We start from the raw sequence: 22,496 nt of genomic DNA on the forward strand, positions 1-22,496 counted from the left end.
AAAAATACAATGAAGTTGTAATCTCGTACCCAGCTCTCACTCTGTCTTAATCTGACGCTCGAAGTCGCGAGCTCCTCCCAATGCAACCTCGTTCCCAGGGTCTCTCTCTGCCCCCATTGTTCATTGTGACGACTTGGAGGCAGAGAAGACACATCCTGGGAACGAGGTTGCTGGCACTGCTTGAATTTGCTTACAAAATTAAAACAACTGCTCTCTTGCTCGCCGCTCGCAATATCTTCGCGATTCTCGCATGCGCAGATTATCATGAAAAAATTTCGCGCAAATCGCCGTCCCCAGTTACAACAACGATGTGGTTAAAAAAGGGCAGACCAAAGAAATATAAAATGCCCCTGACAGACGCTGCGACCTGCGGGCACATTAAAAAACATAACTCTTAAAATTTGACGCTTCTTGCGAGATAACGTGCAAAGTTGCACAAATCCCAGTTCGCACGGGCGCGTTTCCCGCGCTTTAAACTAAGATTTCTGATGGTTGATTGCGCTCTTTGCAGCCTTTACGAATGTTTCGCGTAACCTACAACAAAAACGTCTACGAATTTTGGTAAGCGCCATTTTCTCTTGACGAGGACACGAGGAGGTCAAAGAGGGGTGGGTTTTTGTGAACAATTCACACCAAAAATTACAACACGAAAATGTGTTCGTACTTGACAGCAATATTTAGCACCTTTCGCACACCTTAAGAATTTAATTAAACTTGGCACGGTTTATCGTCACCTGTTCAGTTTGTCGATTGTTGAGCTATTTATGTTGGCTTCCGACGGATTTTTAGAATCCATGAACCCTTCGTAATCCTTTTAGTAGAATTGTTCCAAAACGCCAGCCCACCGCCACTTATTTTGAAATTGTGCTGTTCTATCCCAAGTCTCCATCTCGGTTACATGGAAAATGATCTTTTCAGTTCTTGCATTTTCGTGGTGGGATAAAACCATCATCAGACACCACAAATCCGTTTTTGAATTCTCACAAAAACACGCACCCTTTTCCTAGGAAATTGACGCGTTCTCGTTTCGCTTAAGTTATAATAAATTTCTGCATGTTGATTGCAGAAAAGTGAAATAGCGCAACATTATCAGCAAATAATCGCATGATTTTTTTGATGCATTTGAATTTAATAAGCACCCGTACATTTTAAGACTACTGTAAAAAATTTACACGTGCTTATTTATTCAAAATTGCACTCGAAAATCATGTGATTACCTATACGAAGATAGGATCACAAGCGGTACCGAAGATTGCATATCAGTTTATGAATAACAATAATAATATAAATAAACTTTCGAGTTTCAAGTGTTTAGCATAGGGGCACTAATTGATGGTTTCAATCACGTGATAAGACGGCAATGCTGCACAGAGACCATATTTGAATTCTCACGGCAGAACTGGATCTAGCATGAAATGGAGGCTAATGCAGGCAAATCTTTGCCCACACGCTAGATCCAGTCTATTATGGCTTATGTCTGCATGATAATTATTTGTCAAATTCCCACTCTTTCTACAATGTTCTGTGCACCTACATGGCAGCAATGATGCCAGGTGAAACCACCTTTTGGCAACACCGCGGCAAAACGTTTGCGCATGCGTGATCTTCCGCATTTCCGGTTTGCTTCACTGGCGAAAGTCGCGCAGTATGGCTGCCGTTTGAGAATCGGTACCTTGTTGGTTTACGTTCTTTTTAGAGCGATCAAGGCTAGTTTGAACGCCAGTTTCAAATGGAATGTATTCTTTGAGAACGTCTATGTTGTGTAAAACGTTTGCAAGTCCAATCCAACTAGTATCCTCGGAAAACTTGCTCCTGGAAAATTTTATTTCGTGGGAAAAGAGCTGCGAAACAGGTAAGTTTTTTACGCAATTTTTAATGTAGAAAGTTAGTTGCCATCGGGTACAAAAAGTTACTGTAATGTGCAGAAAGAAGGATTCCCAAGGTTTCCGTTCATGTGTGAATTGGCTTGTGGCAGGGAAATGGCAATATTGTGCAACGTGAAGGTTATTTTTTTCGGCGTTACTCCTTACTATCGGCACCTCTACATAACATGAATGATCAATGATTCGATCAGATGTGAATTTGATTTTGAGTGTGACTGTGTCATTGGGAACGTAACCCTAACATCAAATATTTTAAATAGCTGCTTTTCAGGTTATTATATTCTCTTTTCTTGTTAATATATCTTTAAGTTATTATACTTCTTAGCAGTCACAACCCCGGGGTCACAACTCACCGATCCATGTCGACGTCAATTTCATTATTTTGTCCGTTAAAATAGTTACCAAGTTATGGATTTGCAATTAATTTGTGTTTAAGGCACGTTTTTGACCCTGCCACAATCCATGTTTTAGTTAAAATAATGTTGGAAGAACTGAAGTGTGGGTACATTACTAGAGCTATATATAGATATCTATAGATTCAGATTCGTGACTCTTTGCGTGTAACAAATCATTTTTTTATGAGACTATTGTTTTGTGGAAGCATTAATGATGTAATTTGGTTTTAGGGGACTGTCATGTGTTGTCGGATCAAGTTAATCTGTTTTGAGTCATGTGATGGTTGACAGTGGATAGTTGTTCCTGAAATGAAGAATTACATTATTACCATGGACGTTTTTGGTTACACCCCACACGTTGTTCTTTTCTTAGATGACAAAATTTATTAATATATTACGTGATTTGGAGCTGCAGCTAGAAACAGTGACAATCCCATGCATAAGGTCTCATTGGGTTTGATAGCAGTAAAATATTTTAGAAAAAAGTTTAAAGCTTTTATCATAACTTCTCGTCTTGGGTCCTGCTGGACTTCAAATAATTTTATGACTTATAAAGGACTTGTCAATCAACCTGTTATAATATTTACAATATGATCTTTGGATAGTAATTAATTTCTACTTCATATCGTATGTCTCTTACATAGTTAATTTTAAGTTTTTATTTCCTGTAGTGCATCTTGATTATAATTAGCACACAACCCCACAAGCATGTATTATTTCTTTAATATTGGTTGTGTTTAAATAAAGGATATTGTTGTCCTGTCAGCCTCAGTTGTATTTGCATTAGATTGTGAATGTTATGTTTAAAGGCAAACCATTAAAAAGTGTACACAATTTAAAGGAGCCCAGGAAAAATATTCAAACTATTCATGGATTTGAAGTTCTGGAAGCAGGCAAACCTTGAAGAGTTCATGTGACCATATTTGGAATACACAGCATTTCTGTTTGGGACTGTTCAAGTCCACAAGATTCCTTTTCTTTACATTGAGAAGTACTGTAAGAGCTGTCAGGTTACTCAGATGGAAATTTGACAGACCTCAGCTGTACAGCTCATTAGTGCTATTATTACTTTGATTTTCTTATTCTTTAGTTGAACCAAATAACCTCCACCATTACTATAACTGCTCAAAAGTATCAAAGTTGAAGCTGGTGGCTCAAGGAGTAAACTGTGCAAAAAAGTTAGGTTAAAAAGACTATAATGGTATTTAAATATTATTTTAGAACAATGTTGCTTTTATCATTAAATCAATGGAAACCCAAACATAAGGATGCAATTTGCTCAGGAGGGGTCTTCCCTATGAAAATGACAGGGTACTTGGAAATTTTTTTAAAACAACCCTTGAAGGTAACAGAGTCTTGTTTAGTGGCCGAACGAAATCTTAACCCCTACAAAGGAACCAGTTCTAAAGTGACAAATGACTGGCATTTTATAATTCAGAAGTAAAAGTTATTTGCTGGCGTACCAAATTCTGCTATGTACAGTTCCAGATATTGATCATAGCATTGCAAGCACTACAAATCCACAAATTTTGCCCCAAAAAGGTACAACAAAAACTCCTGTCATTTTTGTAAGGGAGTCCCCTTGGGGCAGTTTGTTTACTTCACCAGTGACCACTTACTGTATTCAACTTAATTTATTCATCCTTGGGAATGGTAGGAAAGATTAGTATTATTAAAAGCAATCGCTAAAAATTCAGCACACTTGTTATATCTAAAATATTATTATTACTTAAAGTATTTTGTCCATATGGAAAGGTAACAGGAATTATTTCTGTAAAGTCATATCCAGAAAAATGCATTGTGGGATTATGCCACTTTCAAATGTAGGTTAGTATGCTCTTGTTCAACAAGCTTGAAGAATTATTACTACAGAAATATGAAGTTATGAGTTTTTTTTACAAGTTAACTCTGACGGATGGGCGGATTAAAAATTTATTGAAGCAGCTGAGGTGCTACCCGAGTCCACAAAGAGAGGTTCAATAATTTATTGTACTGGAAGTATTTATTAGGCCAAGTTGAAATTTCTGAAAAGTTTTGTAGGATGGCACTGAATCCACTTCAACAAGTTTTCTTATCTTTCAAGATACATTATTTGATATCCTCCTTTTATATCCTCCTGCTGTTTTTTTATCTTCCAGCAATTAAAAATAATAATTCCTTTTTATTGCTGGAAGATAAAATCAATAATTATTCTTGGTTGATTGTCCTTGTTGTTGTCACATTAACCCACTACAATGTGATGAAAGTGTGTTACTAGCTGTAGTAATTTTTTTTTACAGTAAAATCCTCCCTGCTAGTAGAAATTTAAGTCTTTGGAACAGCAATTGGAAATGGTTGTGAACTTTTTGGAGACCTTCACCACTGTGTGTTGCTGCTTTCAAGTTCTTGTGTAGTCTTAAAATTGGTGAGCGAGTAAATTGCAAGATCTAAAAAAAATGATAAAAAACAGATATATTAGTGATGAGTTTCTTTGTATCCAGAGACTGAAAATTGGATGTCCAAAAAGCATCTCCCCCCACTAAATGAAAAATGGAGTAGGTTCATTTTTAGTGAAATTTTTCAAAACGTCAGTGTCATAGGATTCCTGGACACCCCTCTACCTGAATCCTCAATGTGGAGACAACATTGGAGTACCACTGAATTTCAATAGCCACTTGTGAAAATGGCATTAATTTTTGACAAAATTTTTGAAAAAATTATTGGTACAATTTTATGGGTTTGGTCTTGAAAAAAAATTAGTTTGTCAAGTGGCATAAAGTGCTTGTTTTGCAGTCTATAAAGTTATTATTTTTCCTTAAATTCGTTTGGCAATTAATTTTTCAAAATAATATTTCCCAGCTTCCGTGACTTCCTTTTTTCTTTCCAAAATATACCAATTTTAGACTGAACCGCCTGAGGTAGCATTTTGCTACCTGCACCCCAACAATGAATTTTAGTGAAGTAATTGTCCGCACTGTACTGTATTCAAGAAGAGTAAAATAAAAATGTGAGGTACATTAAATGCAAATGACACTCCAAAATAGTACGAGATAATTTTATAAGTACCTTTTGAAGAAAGAACCGAGCACCTGTTGTTGCTCCTCCGTATTTCGTCCCAATGGAGACGGCAAACTGTTGATTGAACCCACTTGGAGTTCGGCAGCTCTGGCTAAATCTTCTGACAAAAAATATTTTTGCCGGCACATTTACTACTGCTTTGTTGGCTTTCCCACACTTTTTTGCGGGTGAGCCGCACAACCAAACCAACGCAACAAGGAGAACTACGAAAAAAAAATTGCTCTTGTCGAGCGCGAACGCGCCCGAAATTCTCTCATATTTCGTTGCTGGTGCAAACACCAAACCCCTTGGTGCAAGCGCTTGAAACTTAAATGAAAAATAAACTTTTCAACGAGACAAACCTTTCTCCCACTTTCTTATGCTAACTCTTACTTTTTGTTTTCAAACTTCGCAGTACGGAATTTTATCTCGTTTACATTGGATTTAAATACGTAACCGGAAATGCGTATGGACCGGAAGCTTAAATTTGTACTCATGCGCAGTGCGTTTTACCGCGGTGTTCCTTTTGGCCATTTCCAAGTTCATGTCTTCCTCCTCTTCAAAGCGAGCAAAGAGAATTTACATTTTGATAATTAGAGTTAACAGTTGTTTTCCTTTCTCTCATTGCTTTGTTTTCTAAAAGAAATAGAACACATGTACTTCTGTGTTTCTATTTAGTTAAGAAACACGAGTGAAAGTTTGGGAGAACTCAAAAAAGCTGTTGAAACACTTGCCTGCGGCTCGTGTTCCCACAGCATTTCTCATTCTCTCAAACTTTCACTTGTGTTTCTTAACTCGATAGAAACACGGTACATGTTTTTTATTTCTTTAGCAAAGTAGAACCATCACAAAAATTTAGCACTTAGACTAGTTTTGAAGGAGGCAGACATGAACTCGGAAATGGCCCATTGGGGAAAGTGCACAGAAATAAAGTAGACTAAAATCACACATTGGTTTTTGAGGAGAGGGGAAAACCAGGGTAACAAGAGAAAAACCCCATGGAGAAGAGCAGAGAACAAACAAACTCAACCCACATGTGACTCCCTGTCTGGGAATCAAACCTGGGTCATGTTGTTGGGAAGAGAGAGCTCTCAACACAGTGCATTGACATGCACCCAAATATAGCTTGTATAAAATGAAGTTGTCAAGGGGCATGTGTAACTGGTAACTAATCCAAGCATCAGTTGTTGAAACAACCAAGGGATACATCACTATTAACTGGATTGTTCTATCAACCCCTTGAAGTTCTTCACAAAACAAGAAAATTCTGGGGGTCTCAATGAAATTTGAAGTTGGCAGCTTGTTTGACAACAACAACCACTGTCATTGCCAAAATCAATTCCAGGGTTGCCACTCATTAGAACCCAAAAAATTCCCTGACTTTTCCCTGACTTTTCACTGACCTCAAAACAATTTTCACTGACCTTGCATTAGGTGAGTTTCACCACGTTTTGATAAAAATGGCCGAAGGAAAACACTGGTTCCCAAGCTTCTTCCGATTTCTCTTCCTTATTTGGAAGAAGGCATTCACAACGAAAGCCACTTACTGAAAAACCCGGCATTTGAACGCATAACTTGATCGACTACAGCTTCATTTTCCGAATGAAAATGTTTTCATAAACTTCACAAAACCTGAAAACAAAATTCCCTGACTTTTCACTGACTTTGACAAGAACTGAGATTTTCCCTGACCTTTTGCAAAATTCCCTGACTTTTCCCTGACCTTGAAAATTTGTTTTTCCCTGACTTTTCCCTGACCGTGGCAACCCTGAATTCTTATCATACGTTTGTCTTTAATCACACCCATTTACGCAAAAAAGTATCTGACGCTTTTTACCCTTTCAGTGCTCATCAAAATTCACTGAAAGCCAATGCACAGATTAATGGTACTAACTTTTACACTTTTGACCAGAGCACAAGAAACAATGTAAAATTTAGCAGCAATGATTTATTCAAACAAATGATAGACCAATAATAATAATTTTAGTATAAATACATAGAAACAAAACTTTCTTTTACTGGTAAAGAGCTGTGATACATCAAGACATAGAATGACATTTTTAAAGAGTCGTGTAAGCAAAAAAATGTTCTGAGGGTTCTAATGAAACTGTACAGAGTATATGGAGTAAAAAGAACTTTTAAAATTAACTTTATGTTGGCTTGTTGGCTCCTTTCTTTCCAATTAAACTCTTGTGGATGTGAGGGATTACACCTGTAAGTAATAAAAAAAAATTAACTTGACAATATTGGGGCCGTTTATACGAGAGAAAATAAGCCGTGGCTAACTCTGGCCGCAGCCTAAGTAAGCCGTGAACACCCCGTATAAATGGTACAAAATCTACGTTCACGGCTTTCTCAAGCTGTGTCTTATCCTGGCCTGGGAGTTTATACTCTTATAAATAGTTCCTTTTGCGGCTTATGCAAGCCGCAGCTTATTGTCTGAGAGGTTTCAATAAAATTTGAAGTTGGTGGCTGTTTTAAGTGAAAGACTGTCGTCATTGTCAAAATGACAATTTTAATTTTAATCTTAGGCCGGAAAGAATGTCTATAATTGCTTCAATTTAGGGAAAAAAGTTGCTGATTTGTCTGAGTAAAGTAGCCGATGAATTTTGTTGCCTGTTGGTACTTATTGAACCTCCAGTGGTTTCCACTAGTGCCAGAAGTGTTGGCCATTAACAGGGCTTGAAATTTCGACCAATACAGTCGCATTTGCAACTAAATTTTTTCCCTTTGCAACTAAAATATCTGGAGAAGTCGCAAATTTGCGACTTGTTTTCATCTTCGCTCTTTTTAAACAAAAAGGTAAGCAGTTGCCGCTTTGCTGCTCTTTTTACTAAAATAAATGAAGAATGACAATTATTTTGTTTGTTGTCTTGAGTTTTCTTTCAACCATTTCTGCTTATGAATGAGATCAGTAGCATTGACATTTGCTAAGATTAATCAGTCACAAATCAACAAATCCAGTATTCTCTAAGTTAGTCATGGCATTCATTTGCCCCGAACAAAAAAAAACTGCTTCACATTGTCCAAGAATCTACATTGCAAAGCAGACTGTGGCATCATCCCATGATGAAACCTGTCTTTCCCACACATGAATCAAATGCCTGCTACCACAAGCAACAAGGACGACTGTCAAAGCAAGCTTATGAAGAAAACAGATGTTTTCCTCAGATGACTGAGGTTTACGCTTTACTGAGAAATTATCAAACAGAACAACCACTTCATAACAAGTCATCCATTCTAAAAACTAAAACACTGCCTGAGAACAATATAAAAAAATTCTACCTTGACCAAGAAGAACAAAAACAATCCAGTGTGTTTGTCTAAGCAGGTAATCACGTTTAAGTCACTTGATTCTCGAAATTTCTTTAAGTGTGTATCATTACTACCAGTCCTTTATTTGATTCGGTATTAATGAATTATTCGTTAATCATGGTGAATTCAGGCCAGTTTCATGCTTTTGGCATTCACTGGGCGACTATAGTTGCCTGAACTAAAGTATTCAGAGCCTTTTTCTTAGACTATAACAGTTATTTCTTGCAGATTAGATAAAAACAGTAATCTCAGTATGAAATATAACGTACCACCGCCGGCGATAGTCGCTTTGATGAGCGAGTCAAGCTCTTCGTCGCCTCTGATCGCAAGTTGAAGATGGCGAGGGGTAATACGTTTCACTTTCAGATCCTTAGAGGCATTTCCAGCCAACTCGAGCACCTGAGAAAACAAAAACTCTTTGAGATTTTTTGTGCATGCCAGCTTGTGGTGACATAATTTATCCCTCCGCTCGTGACACAGTAAAAAGGAAATTTAAAAAAATATCTTGATCTATGGCAATCGTCAGGTCAATCACGAAACTTTAACGTTTACAATTTTCAGGGAAAACCACTTAACTGGTTAAACTTAAAGTGGCGATGTGTCTTCCAAAGAAACCTACAAGTCCCCGAAATTTACGAATTTTAAATATGGCGGGAAGTGTCGTTACTCGCGTAATCACGCTCAACGATTTTTTGAAGCGATCTGAAATCAAATTTATACAAACCATTGCAAGAAAGGGTGAAATTGCGATCTGTAAGGTTTTCCAATCGGCGAAAACGGTTTAAAATGATGAAATTCAAGAAAATCATCGCATGACAAATATTCACTGCCTCACCTCAAACTTTACAAAAATCGCAGAGAATGCTATTGTTATAAGAAGGGATTCAGTTGCGACCAGAATTAACCATCTTTGCAGGAAAGGGATCTGGTTTACTTACCTCTGCAGTTAAATACTCAAGAATAGCCGCACTGTATACAGCCGCTGTAGCTCCGACGCGGCCATGGCTTGTTGTTCGGTTTTTCAAATGTCTGTGAATACGACCGACCGGGAACTGCAAAGGGAAAATATAACGATATTACCGAACAAATGCCTAGGAAAAAAACTTGTTAACTCTTTCCAGTGGTTTTCGCCGACGTACCTGAAGTCCTGCTCTAGCCGAACGTGAAACAGCTTTTGCCTTTGCCTTGGAATCCTTGCCAGCTTTTCCGCCTGCCTGAAGATCAAACAACCAAAATATTCAGCGTAAAAAATATGATCCGTGTGCCATGAAAACGGTTCGTATTTAACATAAATCTGAACTTGAAAGAGCGATGCTTCTAAATTGCTTAAAAATACTGCAAAATCGGCCCGAAAACAGCGGATGGAAGCGGATAGAAAACCCCCGCAACTTACCATTTCGACTCTTTCGCAAATTTGTGACGCGCAAACAGACGACGAGCGCCAAAAATTACCAGATTAATTTGAAAGCAAACCAACCAATCAGAAGGTAGTTTTTCAAAAGGAGCCAATCACAACTTTGAAGCTTCCCGCTTGAGTAAGAACTTTCCAAATAAGGCTAATGAATAGCGACGAAACAATTAATTTAAATGTAATGATTAATCAAAAATACTTTTACGTCTAAAAAAAATTGACCTCTCATGGACGCCATTTTATTTATCAATAGCCCAAAACGAAAAATAGAATTCAAGGCCTTATTATATCCGGAGTGAATTGATAAGAATTATGCCGGGAAATCAAGAAACTGCAATATCAATTTCTAAATAAAGAATACCTTTTTCAGATCGAAATCTCAATTGAATTGCCCTTTAAACCAATTAATTTTACATGCAAATTATGGGCGCGTTTCCCCACTGGAATTCATGCAGCACAAAAACCGCAATCTTATTATAAGAAACAAAAGAGAGGTTTTTTTTTTCTCTAGCAAAGAGTCAACATCGCTTCAGACTTTTGCATCGCAACCCTTTCTGGCCCGCTATCCTTAATCTTACTAATTAGCCTTAGATCTATGAAAGTAGATATTTTAATTAAGCAACTGAAGAGATCTCGACTACTGGTGTCCATCAAACGTTTGTTTCTTTTATTGGATCCGTTAGACTCATAGACCCTTCCAAGAAAACGGGGCGTGCATCTTCCGAAATGTTTTGGATTTTCATTTTAATTCCTTATTTCCGGGATTTTCGTTGTCTTAACTAATTAAAGAGGGTCCAATTTTCCCTTAAACGGTGGATCACATTGACTCTACTCTTGAGCTTGATCTCAGATAACGTTTGAAATGGAAACTGATTGATCTCGACTATCATTTGGTGGTTGTGGTGTGAACGCTGTGCGCGAGTTCCATCTGAAAATAAGAGGTGAAGAAATCGAAAAGTTAATATGATAAGAGAAAAAAACTCGTAAGTCTCAGACATTTTTCTCAACACTCGCTCCCCATGTTTCTAATTGCATTTACCACGCTAATTTATAGATTCGGTTCGTCGAAGATGGCGGTTGCGCCAAAGCCGGTGATGAGAAAATAGTGAAGCCCAGGGGAAATGGGGCGAGAGAAACCGCCCTGCCTCTCTGCCAGATGCTCGCGCCTTGTAAAAGTAGCTTGCTTGGAAATTAGTCTTAAACTGTAGAACACAGTTGTGTTGTTGGGAATTAATAAAAGAAAACAGAGTGTAAGATTATTAAGAGAGGCAAATCGGAAGGCAGGCATAATGCATATGCATATGCATCCCCCTTGGGACGGGGTCGGCGTGGAACGGTCTGTGAAAGGACTCGGACTTGATCATTAACTTTATCGGATTGTGTATTTAATTTAGGGAAGAATGATAAATAGAAATATTGGAAAGGAAAGAGACTGAAAAGCGATTACCCCGAAAATAGAACTATTTTACCGTTAATAAAAGGGGGACGTGGTTGTTTCTCCTAGTGTTCCACGTCGCAAAATGCAATTTCTTCTCCGTTGACCCTTTCAAGTAGTTTTGCTGGAAGGAAAGGCATTAGACTCCCAAAATATGCAACCGAGAAACTGAGCTAATCAGCTAAACCTTAAAATGAAAACAAAGAACTCCAAGGACTTTGTTTGCATGTCAATACTAATGAACAATATCAACTATTGTCTTTTGATTCGTTCTTCAGATGACGTAAGTGCGTATTCAGAAGCGCAGATGAAGTCTTGGATTTCTCGTTTTCAAGCGTAACTCCGCCATGAAAAGCGACCGAATTAAAGCATGCGAATTAAGTCCCGCAAAACTGTTTTTACGTTTTTAACGTCATTAATACATTCGATACGTACGTAGGATCATTCGTCAAGAGCACGGTTTGTGGCTCTTGCGTTCGCTTATTATCACGCAACGTATTACTATCTTGAACATGCCATTCTGTGATTAATTAACTAAGCTGAAAGCAGCAGTTAATTCTGAAAACCTACAGGAAAGCCAATTCATCGAGAAATGTAGAGCATCGCAAGTAACGAGCATTGATGGCCAAGGCCTCAAGAGTTGATTTTTATCTTGAACGGTGAATTTAAAAAAAATTGATGTCGGTCTTTGTTATAACCGAAATAATCAAGGTCGAGGCATCTGAATCATCTTGCCGAGGTATCACTGAAAAAACATGCAAATGTAATTTTTGTTTGATATCCTGAGAAGTACTCTCTCCTCTCATGCATGGAATTGCTCAAGAAGGACAAAAACGAATCAGGTGCTGAAGTATGGGAGATAAATTTATTGCTATCCATATTGGCCAGAAATCACGTTTGGATATCTTGGGAGGGTACTTTCATATGGGGTATTTGTTTATTTTTTTTATTTATAAAGGGAAAATTATCAGCGGAACAAATTACTAAATATCATGCTAAAAAAAATTACTGATTTACATGATTGGCGTGTGAGAGCCCAGGGAATTAGGCAATTGCAATGTACTCCCTGAGGGCCTTTAAAAAGAAGACCAAAGCCTATATTTTTCTTCCGGAAGAAAATTATAGGCTTTGGTCTTCTTTTTAAAGGCCCCCAGGGAGTACATTGCAATTGCCTAATTAATATCCTGAGGCAGGGAGTTCCATGAACTTGAAGCGGCATGCTATAGGAAAAACTTCAGGTATCAGTCACTGTTCTTGGCTTAGGCAAAGTCTCTGTAAATAAGTGCTACACGGCCAACGTTTGTATAAACGTAACCTTTCCTTGTACTTAGGCAAAGTAAGCCGAGTTTGTTTGTCAAGACCGTAATTGCTACAAAGTATCGGTGTAGAAAACATGATTGAGATACACTGGAGTCGGAGATTGTGTAAGCCTTGTGCTGGGAGTTCTACGCCAAGAGGGTGTCACAGCGGATTTGAACCCCCGGTCCAGCGGATGTGGACCCCCTGTCGCGGATTGCGAACCCCCTCCCTCTGAAAATAAGCGTTCTTTTGATTAAGGTAATAAAATTCCCTTGCAAATTGTTTTTAATTGTAAAAAGACTTTTACCTTATTGAAAATTAATGCCAGAATTCATGACTGGAAAAGTTTGGTCATAAAAAAGGAAAAATCTTCTGAAGCTTCAAAGGCAAGTAAACTTCAGTAACAATGCGATTTCCAATCAAGTGGTGTTACTTCAAAAAGTGGCCGCTCTTTTGCTAAAGCTCCACCAATTCAAACTATCAAATGGAAGAGAAAGAACTATGAAAGAAACAGCGCTTTACGAAAAGGCCACAGCGTGTGCTTTTCTACGTGATTCAAAAATGAACGCGGCAATTCAATGAGTTCCTAGTGCGTGACTTAGGTCCCGATTACAAGCAGGTAGGGGCTAGGGTTACCCTAGCACTCACACATTTCTTCTTTTTTTCATCGACGTGTTTGCAAGGTAGCTAGCGTTACCCTGGCACTAGGGTAACCCTATCTAAGTGCTAGGGTTACCCTAGCTGCCTTGTAAACGCTCTGCTAAGGAGAACTCGCCTACCCGGGACAACTTTTTAGCGGTTTCCATTGTGTTTGCGACGCTGGCGGTTACCAAGCACGCAAAGTTGTCCTGCATGGGTGTTCGGGTAACCCTACCTGTGAAATTTTGCTTGTAAACCCGGGCTATCTTTTTGAAGTGGCACCACTTGGTTGGAAAACACATTGTTGGAAGTTAACTTGACTACGAGGCTTGAAAAGATTTTCCCTTCAGTTATGATCAAACTTTTCCAGTCATGGATTCTCGCATTAATTAACTTTCAATAACGCAGAAAATTCAATAAAAGTTTTTTTCAATTAAAAACAATTTGCAAGGGAAGGGATCTGGGGCCCGTTTCTCGATTGTCCCGAAACTTTACGGGTCATTTTTGGGTGTCACAATTCCGTTTGTACCTCAAGAACGGGGAGGATTTAAGTCATCAAACTTCACAGACATTTTTCTTTTTGTCACCTTGGACCCGAAAAGTTTTCGGGACTTTCGGCCCTTGGACCGGGGGGTCTAGATCCGTTGTGACACCGGATGAGCTTTTCCCACGCGTCAACGATAGCTCGAGCCTTCGAGAAGAGTAGAGGAGCTACGGTAGCTCTAGTAGTTCGATTTAGTAATGACTCGCGTGACAGCTCGATTTTGAGGTTAGCTGACGTTTTTCAGTTAATTGACCATTTGTGCCATCCTCGGAGACCCAGGGACAGTTAGTCGGGTCGATAAAATGTCCGTGGTGAAAGTTTACTGTAGGATCGGACATTTTATCGACCCGACTAACTGCTCCTGGGTCTCCGAGGATGCATTTGTGCTATCCCAAACTGTACAGCAGTAATCAAAATTCCGGTGGCTGAGTAAGGGAATCGCAGATCTTAAACGAACTTGTCTGAGTCTTTACAGGACCGCACTAATACCGGAACTAGGATATCGCGTTTGGAAATTTCATCCACTTGTTTTTTCCAGGTCAATTTGACGATTCAGATTGTTCATTAGTTGTTGTCTTTGGCTAGAGCCAATCAACATAAATTCGGTTTTATGATATTCAGGCTCAACCAGGCGTACAAAATTTCTTAATTCATTGTTCATCTACGCGTCTTCAAAGGACATACAAATCGGAGCGGCAGCCAAGGTAATATTTATTTTGTGTCATCGACATACAATCGAGATACAAGGAAGGATTACGTTTTTGCAAACGTTGGCCGTCTAGCACTTATATTTGAACAGACTTAACTGATTAGAGTGAGTGTAATCAGTGAAGTGCTAAGTTTCTACCCCATATGAACCACGTGAGCGTTAGCCCTATTAATGGAAATGGCCCACACAACGGGACACAGGAAAGCTCTGAGCAGGGTGGGAATTGAACCCACGACCTTCGGGTTCGATCACCGCTGCTCTACCGACTGAGCTACAAGGTCAGACGGGAGAAGGCCGTGGGAACTGAAGATTTTAAAGTCACTGCAATGAACATGTACAAGTACAAGGAAGGATTACGTTTTTGCAAACCTTGCACGTACAGCACTTATATTTGAACAGACTTAACTGATTAGAGTGTAATGTGAAGTGCTAAGTTACTACCCCATATGAACCATGTGAGCTCTAGCCCGTTAGCTCACATGGTTCATATGGGGTAGAAACTTAGCACTTCATATTACACTCTAATCAGTTAAGTCTATACATTGGATATGTAGCCGCGCCTTTGCTAGCGATTTGGAAGTTCGTCAATATATGCAATGAATTGGATCCTGAATATCTTAGGTCCATGTCTTCTCTGCGAAATGAGTCAGGCTGTACAACTGCAATAAACTATTTGAAAAATAGTTTCAGTTATAGTGGTGCACTGAACTGTCTGGAAAAGCTTACCTCACAAGCCAAAGAAACCTTCAAAATTCCAACAATTTTGGCATAACTGCCTTACGATAAATACATACATGACATTCGTGGAGAACGAGTCTTCATTTCGGTGGGCTTAGTTTAGGGTCGTATGGATGTTGCTATCCTCCAACGGAGGATTTGTTAATTCATGTCAGCGTTATTTTTGCATCTATTTTATGGTAACGGCCTGATGAATTTTTGACCCTCATTAAGGTGGCTTAACACAGTTTTTGATACCTATGTTTCATTTACCTTTTTTCTCTAAAACCCTTAATCCTTTGGTTGCCAAAAATGGTAGCAAGCAAGTTAACAACGCGAACTTCGGTTTTTTTATAGCGCGAAAGGCAGGAAAAGCTGTAGGGAAGATATCTGTTTACAAACATTACTTCTGTTATTCAAATTTGCCAACCACAGAACAAAGGACCTTTTGTTTCGACAGCCAAAGGAGCCAATGAGGCTCTGGTTGGCACATTAATGACAATAGGTGACGTCAACGATATCTTCCCTATAGACGGGCGCAGGTGAATTCAAAACAGTGCATTTTTGTATCATGAATGTTTCCAACGTAACCGCGTGTAAAGCGTCTTATTATATAGATATTGATGAAATACAAGGATTTATTATATAGATACTGATCAAAAACCAGGATTTATTATATAGATACTGATGAAATACCAGGATTTCTCCTTTTACTAAAAAATCATATCTTCACCGCGCGCAGTGAACATATCATTTTATCTTTCACATGTGAGAATATAGGTGTCGTCATGGTAACGAACACGATTAGCCAATAAAACGCGAATTTCGTCTTCTTATGCTTCAGTATAATTCTTCTATACTAAATTAACATTTTTATTGCAAAATTTTACATTATCGTGATTTGCTTTTTATATCTTTTCTATCATGTTACACAACATGCATGTTTTAGCGGTTGGTGACCACTTTTACATCACTTCGAAAATGAGTAAAAACAATAACGTATAAACTCTGGTTCTTAGGCCATCGTAGCTTGATTAAGAAAATAACACAAACAGCGGTGATAAACATTGTATTCCAACGCATTTTTTATAAAACTTGACGTTTCGTATGCTAGTCAACATACATTTTCAAAAGTGACCGTTATAATATTTGAAAACTTTGTTCAGTCAAGAACTAAAGCCTTCCCTTAATGTCAATATTAGTAGTGAGAAGTTATTGCTGTTTTAGCTATTACTCCTCATTATGTCTAGACATCATTTTTCTCAGTCTAGGTTCCAGACCCCTAATGTTTAAAAAAAAAATATATATATATAGTTTTCAAATATTATAACGGTCACTTTTGAAAATGTATGTTGACTAGCATACGAAAAGTCAAGTTTTATAAAAAATGCGTTGGAATACAATGTTTCTCACCGCTGTTTGCGTTATTTTCTTAATTGAGTAATAACAAATTGTTTCAAATCTAGACATTTCAACAATATCTATATAATAAACAGAACATTACATAACCGCTTGGGGATACGAATTTTATCTTCTCGTGCTGAAAGTATCTCTCCCTCGTTCGCTTCGCTCACTCGTGAGATAAAGCACGAGAAGATAAAATTTGTATCCTCAAGCGGCCATGTACAGGGGCACCCAACGAATCTGTTCCTCACATTATCTGTTCCCCAGAGGAATCTTGCTGGCTGGCAAATATACAGGTGTTTCGATGAGCTGGCTGGGAAATTTTGTTATTGATAGAGGTTTTGCCTGGGAATTACTGCCTTTTTCTAGCATTTCAAGCCGAGCTGGCTGTAGAAACTCTGAAGACTGAGGACCACTAAAAAAAAAAAAAAAAAAAAAAAAAAAAAGAACCCCTTCCCTCTCCCACAGAGTAGTAACAAACATACGACGGCTGGTCAGAGTGATTGCGTTTGCGAAAAAAACCTGTTTTGTCCCGGTTTTGTCGCTTTTGTTCGGTCGTTTTGAAAGCGCGCGGAATTCCTGGCTGGGAAATAAATTTGGTCAGCTGGCTGGGAAACCAACCAATTTTATCTAGCTGGCTGGGAAATTTATTGTGTGTCTTGCTGGGAAAAAGGAACAGATAATGTTTCCCAGCAACACTGAAAAACACCTGAAAATGCCTTAATAACATTTATTTTCATTAACTGGGGTATAATAATGCATTTTACAACAAATTGGTCGTTGGGTGCCCCTGCATGTAATATGCCGTCTATTTCTTCAACGTTTCGAAGCATTGTTATCGCTTTGACTTTATTCTGTCCATCAAGCAGTGACCCAGGAGTAATACTGTGAATTATACTAGTTTTTTTCGTTTATTTCTCTCGCTTTGCGAATCGTACGTGCAACAATCGCCTGCCCCATTTCCTTATATCTGATACTTTGACGTCACTAAGTAATCTCCTTTCCGAAAATATTTGCATTGATCGTGACACGTGGTAGCAAGGTGACAACTTCGTGTCAGTCATGATTGCATCAGACTTCGTACGAGGAAGAGAGCACGTAGGCGTGTAGTGGGCGCTGTACCCAGTCTGGTCCAATTAAGACGTGCGTTCTATCAATAGCCAATCATAAGGCGTCTCATAATATTCCCTCCAAAACATTCTCGCGCTTTCACATCGTCATTTGCATCAATATTTTTTCAATGGACTTCATGACTCCGTAGTAACAAAGGGGAAAATACTTCCCAATGTTTTGTCGAAAATTTTCGAGTTTCGCCCAACTTGGAGCCCGCTTACTGCCCAAAGTTGTTGAAAGAAAAGATGTGTTAAAAATTGTTTCAATTCTGAAAAGATACCCTCGTTATTTCGCCAGTGAATGTATCACGCCGACGACACTGCGATTATGGAGCGATAGTGGTGGAGAACATCTTCCCTCGAACCCCTTTGATGATTTGGGCGCTTGGCACAGAACAGAGGCCAGATCGTTTCTTCATAATGTTACAGTGGATAACGTTGGCACATGCTCTTATATAGGACTAAGAGAAACAAACGAGGATGACTTTAAAGTAATAGAACTTGAACCAGACTTGTACTACTTCGCTGTCTTTGACGGGCATGGTGGTTCGGCGTCTGTTGAGTTCGTTCGCGAGCATTTGCATGAATGTGTGAAACACTTTTACAGCTACGATAAAAACATGGAGAACGTACTTATCAACGCATTTTTGAAGTGCAATAGTGATTTGGAGGAGTATTGTTTGTTTCTAACTGAGAGAGGTAAGCTTAGTTAAGTTGAGAATCTTGTCCCAGTTGATCAATGGTTCGATATCACCAAAGGGAGAAACGCGCGGGGTTATTAGTTTATGAACATTTCATACTCCTGTCTGGTTGTCAGTGGTGGTGAATAGCTGTTTGTTCACTATTCCATTTTTTTCTGTTTCCAACCAAACCCCAGGAGTTAGTAAATTGAATATCGCCTAGCTACGGTCGGTTGCCCTCCAATGTGTTGAAAATTGATATTATCATATCATTCGTCGGATGCCTCGCATGACCCCTCGCATTGACAAGGGAACAAGGCAGCTAACAACGATAGAGAAAAAAACTTTCATTTGAGATGAATGAATGTGATTCCACGGAATACTCTTTCCAGGTTTTCAATGTTTAGGCCCTGGATGTCGGGCCTAATTTGCTTTTGAGATTAAGATTTGATCCAAGTTGTATAAATAATTGTATAATGACTTTGTTGTTTAGTTGTTTGCGGCGCTGTCAAGCAATGTAATTGTCGAACCCTATCTGGGATATGATTGGCTGGATCGGGTTTTCATTAAACCTTTTTTCCAATGAATTATACTCACAAATCATAAAATCCATGGTGCACAACAAGCTTCTTGACTACAAAATTAGTTTCGTAAATTTTAGAATATGGGACCACTTATTCTCATTTGACTGAAAACGATGCTCTCCATTATTTGAGCGTACATAACTGAGAATAATAATTGATATAGAATAACACTGATGGTACACTTCCATTACCAAATTTTGTATTTTTGTATACAATACTGTTCTAATAATTCCCTAAAAGTTGATTTTTAGTGACATATGGCAGTGGTGAAATGCTGCTGGACAAAACGAAGGAAGATGTTACAGCAGTTTAACCTGAACTAGTTTGGGAGGGGTGGGAAAGGAAAGCGAATCTTTCTTCCAACCCCCCAATCCTCCCCCATGAGAGAGCTTGCTAACAGACCACACACAGAGGCCTGATTTTTGCTTTGTTTTGTTGTTTCCAGACCAAAGAAATAATGTCCTTCATTGTGGCACTACAGCTACAGTTGCACTCCTAAGAGATGGTACAGATCTTGCTGTAGCAAGTGTTGGAGACAGTGGTGCCTTGATTTGCAGAATGGGTGATCCAGTTCCCTTGACAAATCCTCATCACCCTGCGAGGGAAGAGGAAGAGCAGAGAATAAAATCATTTAATGGATGGATCGATTGGAGTTTTGGTGCCAAGGTTAATGGTAGACTAGCAATGACACGTTCAATTGGAGACTTCCATCTAAAGCCTTTTGGTGTCATTGCAACACCTGAAACACAGCATATTAAAGTGGACCATCAAACTGATAGTTTTATTGTGTTACACACTGATGGCGTGTCAAGTGTCATGTCTGACAAGGAGATAACTGATATTGTACAGACTTGTCCAGATGCCGAGTGTGCTTCCAATGAGCTGACCTCATGTGCTTTGCAGTATGGCTCGAAAGATAACATCACTTCCATAGTTATTCCCCTGAGACTATGGGGAAGACACCATTCACAGCAGGTGTCAAAAGAACACAGCTTGTTGAAAAATATAAGATTTAACATTGCATGATTCTGTTCAAAAGCACCTTTTACACCTGTTATTAAAGGAGAACTGAAGGCCAAAATTAGCAATTTTTCCAACATTGTTTTTGGGAAGCCTAACATAAGTAAAGTTAAGTGTGTAGGGTTATTTCTTCTCATTTTCAGTTTTTTGCGAGAAAATTACATTCGAAGTTGGGCTTTTCCCGCAGTTTCTGCCTTTTCAGTGTGGGCTCAAAAACTAAATCAGCACCCTGCTGCAGTGCTGGAAATAATTTTTCTTTATTCGGAGGACATATGTCCTTTCAAATCTTCCTTTTGGTCGGACATTTGACAAATTGGACTGGACATAATTTATTGACTGACAACACCTTGAAGAAGAGAACTCAAGATGTGCTGGTGACATGTTTGGTCATCGTGTCCAATCATAATGTGAAATTGGCCGGACATTATCAAAATTTGGTCGGACAATGTCTGATGACCGACTGTTATTTCCAGCACTGCTGCTCTGACGTATGATATGGGGAACAGAACTTTCGTAATCAAGAGACACAAGTGCTGCTGTGAATAGTTTCTTCGTTGTTTTGCTGTTTCTTTGCGGACTCAATATTCACAACAAACATCAGTCAAAAACACCGCTTCTATGTGGGGCACTCTTGCGTGTCTTCCCCATACCATGCGTCATAAGCTACAAAAAGGACCGCCGACTCCTCCATTCTGAGCCGCAATGCTGATGGACGAAAATCGGAATACAAAACATTTTAGGTGGAAAAACAACGAATATGCCAGAAAAAAGTTGAAAACATTATTGTGCATGCAGGTCTTAAGTGTAAATAAGAATGCTTATTTTTTTACCTTCAGTTCCCCTTTAAAAGCCAAGTCTGGCTTGTTGTTGGTCTTTTTTGCAGCCTTTTAAATGTACTTTTACTTAATTTTTAATACTTTGCACCCTTTTATGCTGAAGTATTTTATGGGAATGAGGGGTGTAAACATCCATACCTTTGATTTGGGAGGCTGCAAGGAAGACCAACGTAGGCTGCTAGCAGTCCCCTCTAAGTGCTTTAGCCATGCACGCGAGCCAAAAAGCTGGTGGAGAATGGGGAGAGAGGGACTGCTGGCAGTCTAAGAACAGCTTGATATGTATAACTCACATCTTTCTTTCCTCTAGAATGCCATTTTTGTGATGTCAGTCATCTGACAGGATAAAATCAATTTTGGTAGCACAAGGAAAACTGGACCTGTGCCTGGATCTGTGACTGTGCAGTACTTTGCTTTCTTCCTCAAATCCTGGCAGTTCCTAATTCCCATTCAAGTTTAAATATTTATATATACTGTATATATATAAGTAAAGATATTTAATTTCTGGCTATTTTTATGCACTAATGGCACCTTTATTTGATGAGAATTAAATATCTCTTATTTGTAAATAGTTTTCTACTACCAAAATGTTTGTGCCTATAAACTAAGGGTGGGTTCAATTGACCGTATTCCGGAATAGAAATACATGGAATAGAAGTTAGAAATCCTTCGTTTTTACAGAGATTCACATTAAAATTGTCAAACACCTGCTAAAATACTATTTCATACATATTTTTATTATCCTTGCTGCTTCGAAACGTACCAAACATACTGTTTTAATCATCACTCCACGTATTCTTATTCCGAAATAGGGTCAATCGAATGGGCCCTAAAAGTCAAAACCTTGCAAGTGTTGGAAATATTTCTAGCTATTGAATCATCAAATGAATAATGCTTATGCATATGGATAATGGAACACTTGTTAGGAAATATTTAAGCAGCAAGAACGTCAGCTGTGTTGTTGTGTTAATAAAGTTCTGAAATGTTCTACTAGCAGTGTTAGTCGAGACAAGGCGGGGGACCCCGTAAGCATCTCTTTAAATTCTTCATTCTGCCCACTTTCCAAAAAAACCTTTTGCATGTCAAAATGTCAAATGCCTTGACCCAACCCCCACTTGTTTATCGCATGCAGTTTTTTTTTGCTTTCCTGACTATCTGGTAGCCTGGAACAGGCTGAAGACTTTTATTTCAGAAATCAAAATTACCAGTCAACTCAAGTAAAGTGTTAATTCACTGTCAACCCACAGAACCTGATCCTGACGATGATGTCCCGTCTCTCGACCATTACCTTAGTACTCCACCCCGCCCCTTACCTTCTCCTAAAATGACATCAAATTATGCCGACCCCTCCATTCCATGCTCCCATTCTCTTATCCCAGAGAGACAAGACTGGGTTGACACACACCTCCTTTTGTAAACAGTTTCAAACTGTCCTTTCTCACCTATTAGTCTGACTACCAATACTTGTTTTGACGTGTTA

At 38.7% G+C, this 22,496-nt stretch overlaps 2 protein-coding genes and 2 long non-coding RNA genes across 4 annotated transcripts; 2 read left to right on the forward strand and 2 right to left on the reverse strand.

The window, feature by feature from the left end:
* The first annotated feature begins 1,584 nt into the window (after positions 1 to 1,584).
* LOC138033464 (uncharacterized) lies at positions 1,585 to 3,043 on the forward strand. Its single transcript, XR_011128607.1, has 2 exons — positions 1,585 to 1,852; positions 2,510 to 3,043. It is a non-coding gene; the product is annotated as an uncharacterized lncRNA (long non-coding RNA).
* Positions 3,044 to 4,261: 1,218 nt separating this feature from the next.
* Positions 4,262 to 5,835, reverse strand: LOC138033465 (uncharacterized). Its single transcript, XR_011128608.1, has 2 exons — positions 5,324 to 5,835; positions 4,262 to 4,704 (listed from the first exon to the last, which is right to left on the reverse strand). It is a non-coding gene; the product is annotated as an uncharacterized lncRNA (long non-coding RNA).
* Positions 5,836 to 7,242: 1,407 nt separating this feature from the next.
* On the reverse strand, positions 7,243 to 10,094 carry LOC138033218 (histone H2A.V). The gene is made up of 5 exons (XM_068880981.1): positions 10,023 to 10,094; positions 9,769 to 9,843; positions 9,568 to 9,681; positions 8,899 to 9,028; positions 7,243 to 7,526 (listed from the first exon to the last, which is right to left on the reverse strand). Exons 1-5 carry the CDS (start codon positions 10,023 to 10,025, stop codon positions 7,465 to 7,467), a joined length of 384 nt encoding a protein of 127 aa, XP_068737082.1. The 5' UTR covers positions 10,026 to 10,094; the 3' UTR covers positions 7,243 to 7,464.
* Positions 10,095 to 17,996: 7,902 nt separating this feature from the next.
* On the forward strand, positions 17,997 to 22,003 carry LOC138032687 (protein phosphatase 1K, mitochondrial-like). Its single transcript, XM_068880389.1, has 2 exons — positions 17,997 to 18,598; positions 19,609 to 22,003. The coding sequence occupies exons 1-2, from the start codon at positions 18,073 to 18,075 to the stop codon at positions 20,187 to 20,189; spliced, it is 1,107 nt and encodes a 368-aa protein (XP_068736490.1). The 5' UTR covers positions 17,997 to 18,072; the 3' UTR covers positions 20,190 to 22,003.
* The last annotated feature ends 493 nt before the right edge of the window (positions 22,004 to 22,496 follow it).

Source organism: Montipora capricornis, chromosome 14 (assembly GCF_036669925.1).
Source record: "Montipora capricornis isolate CH-2021 chromosome 14, ASM3666992v2, whole genome shotgun sequence".
NCBI lineage: Eukaryota > Metazoa > Cnidaria > Anthozoa > Scleractinia > Acroporidae > Montipora > Montipora capricornis.

Bases quoted from the DNA above. Each gene is read 5' to 3' on its own strand.
- LOC138032687 (XM_068880389.1), top strand. From the start codon at position 18,073: ATGTTTTGTCGAAAATTTTCGAGTTTCGCCCAACTTGGAGCCCGCTTA. The intron at 18,599-19,608 runs GTAAGCTTAGTT...TGTTGTTTCCAG, and splicing joins TTTGTTTCTAACTGAGAGAG to ACCAAAGAAATAATGTCCTT.
- LOC138033218 (XM_068880981.1), bottom strand. The intron at 9,682-9,768 runs GTACGTCGGCGA...TTCCCTTTGCAG, and splicing joins CGGCTAGAGCAGGACTTCAG to TTCCCGGTCGGTCGTATTCA. The intron at 9,029-9,567 runs GTAAGTAAACCA...TTGTTTTCTCAG, and splicing joins TTGAGTATTTAACTGCAGAG to GTGCTCGAGTTGGCTGGAAA.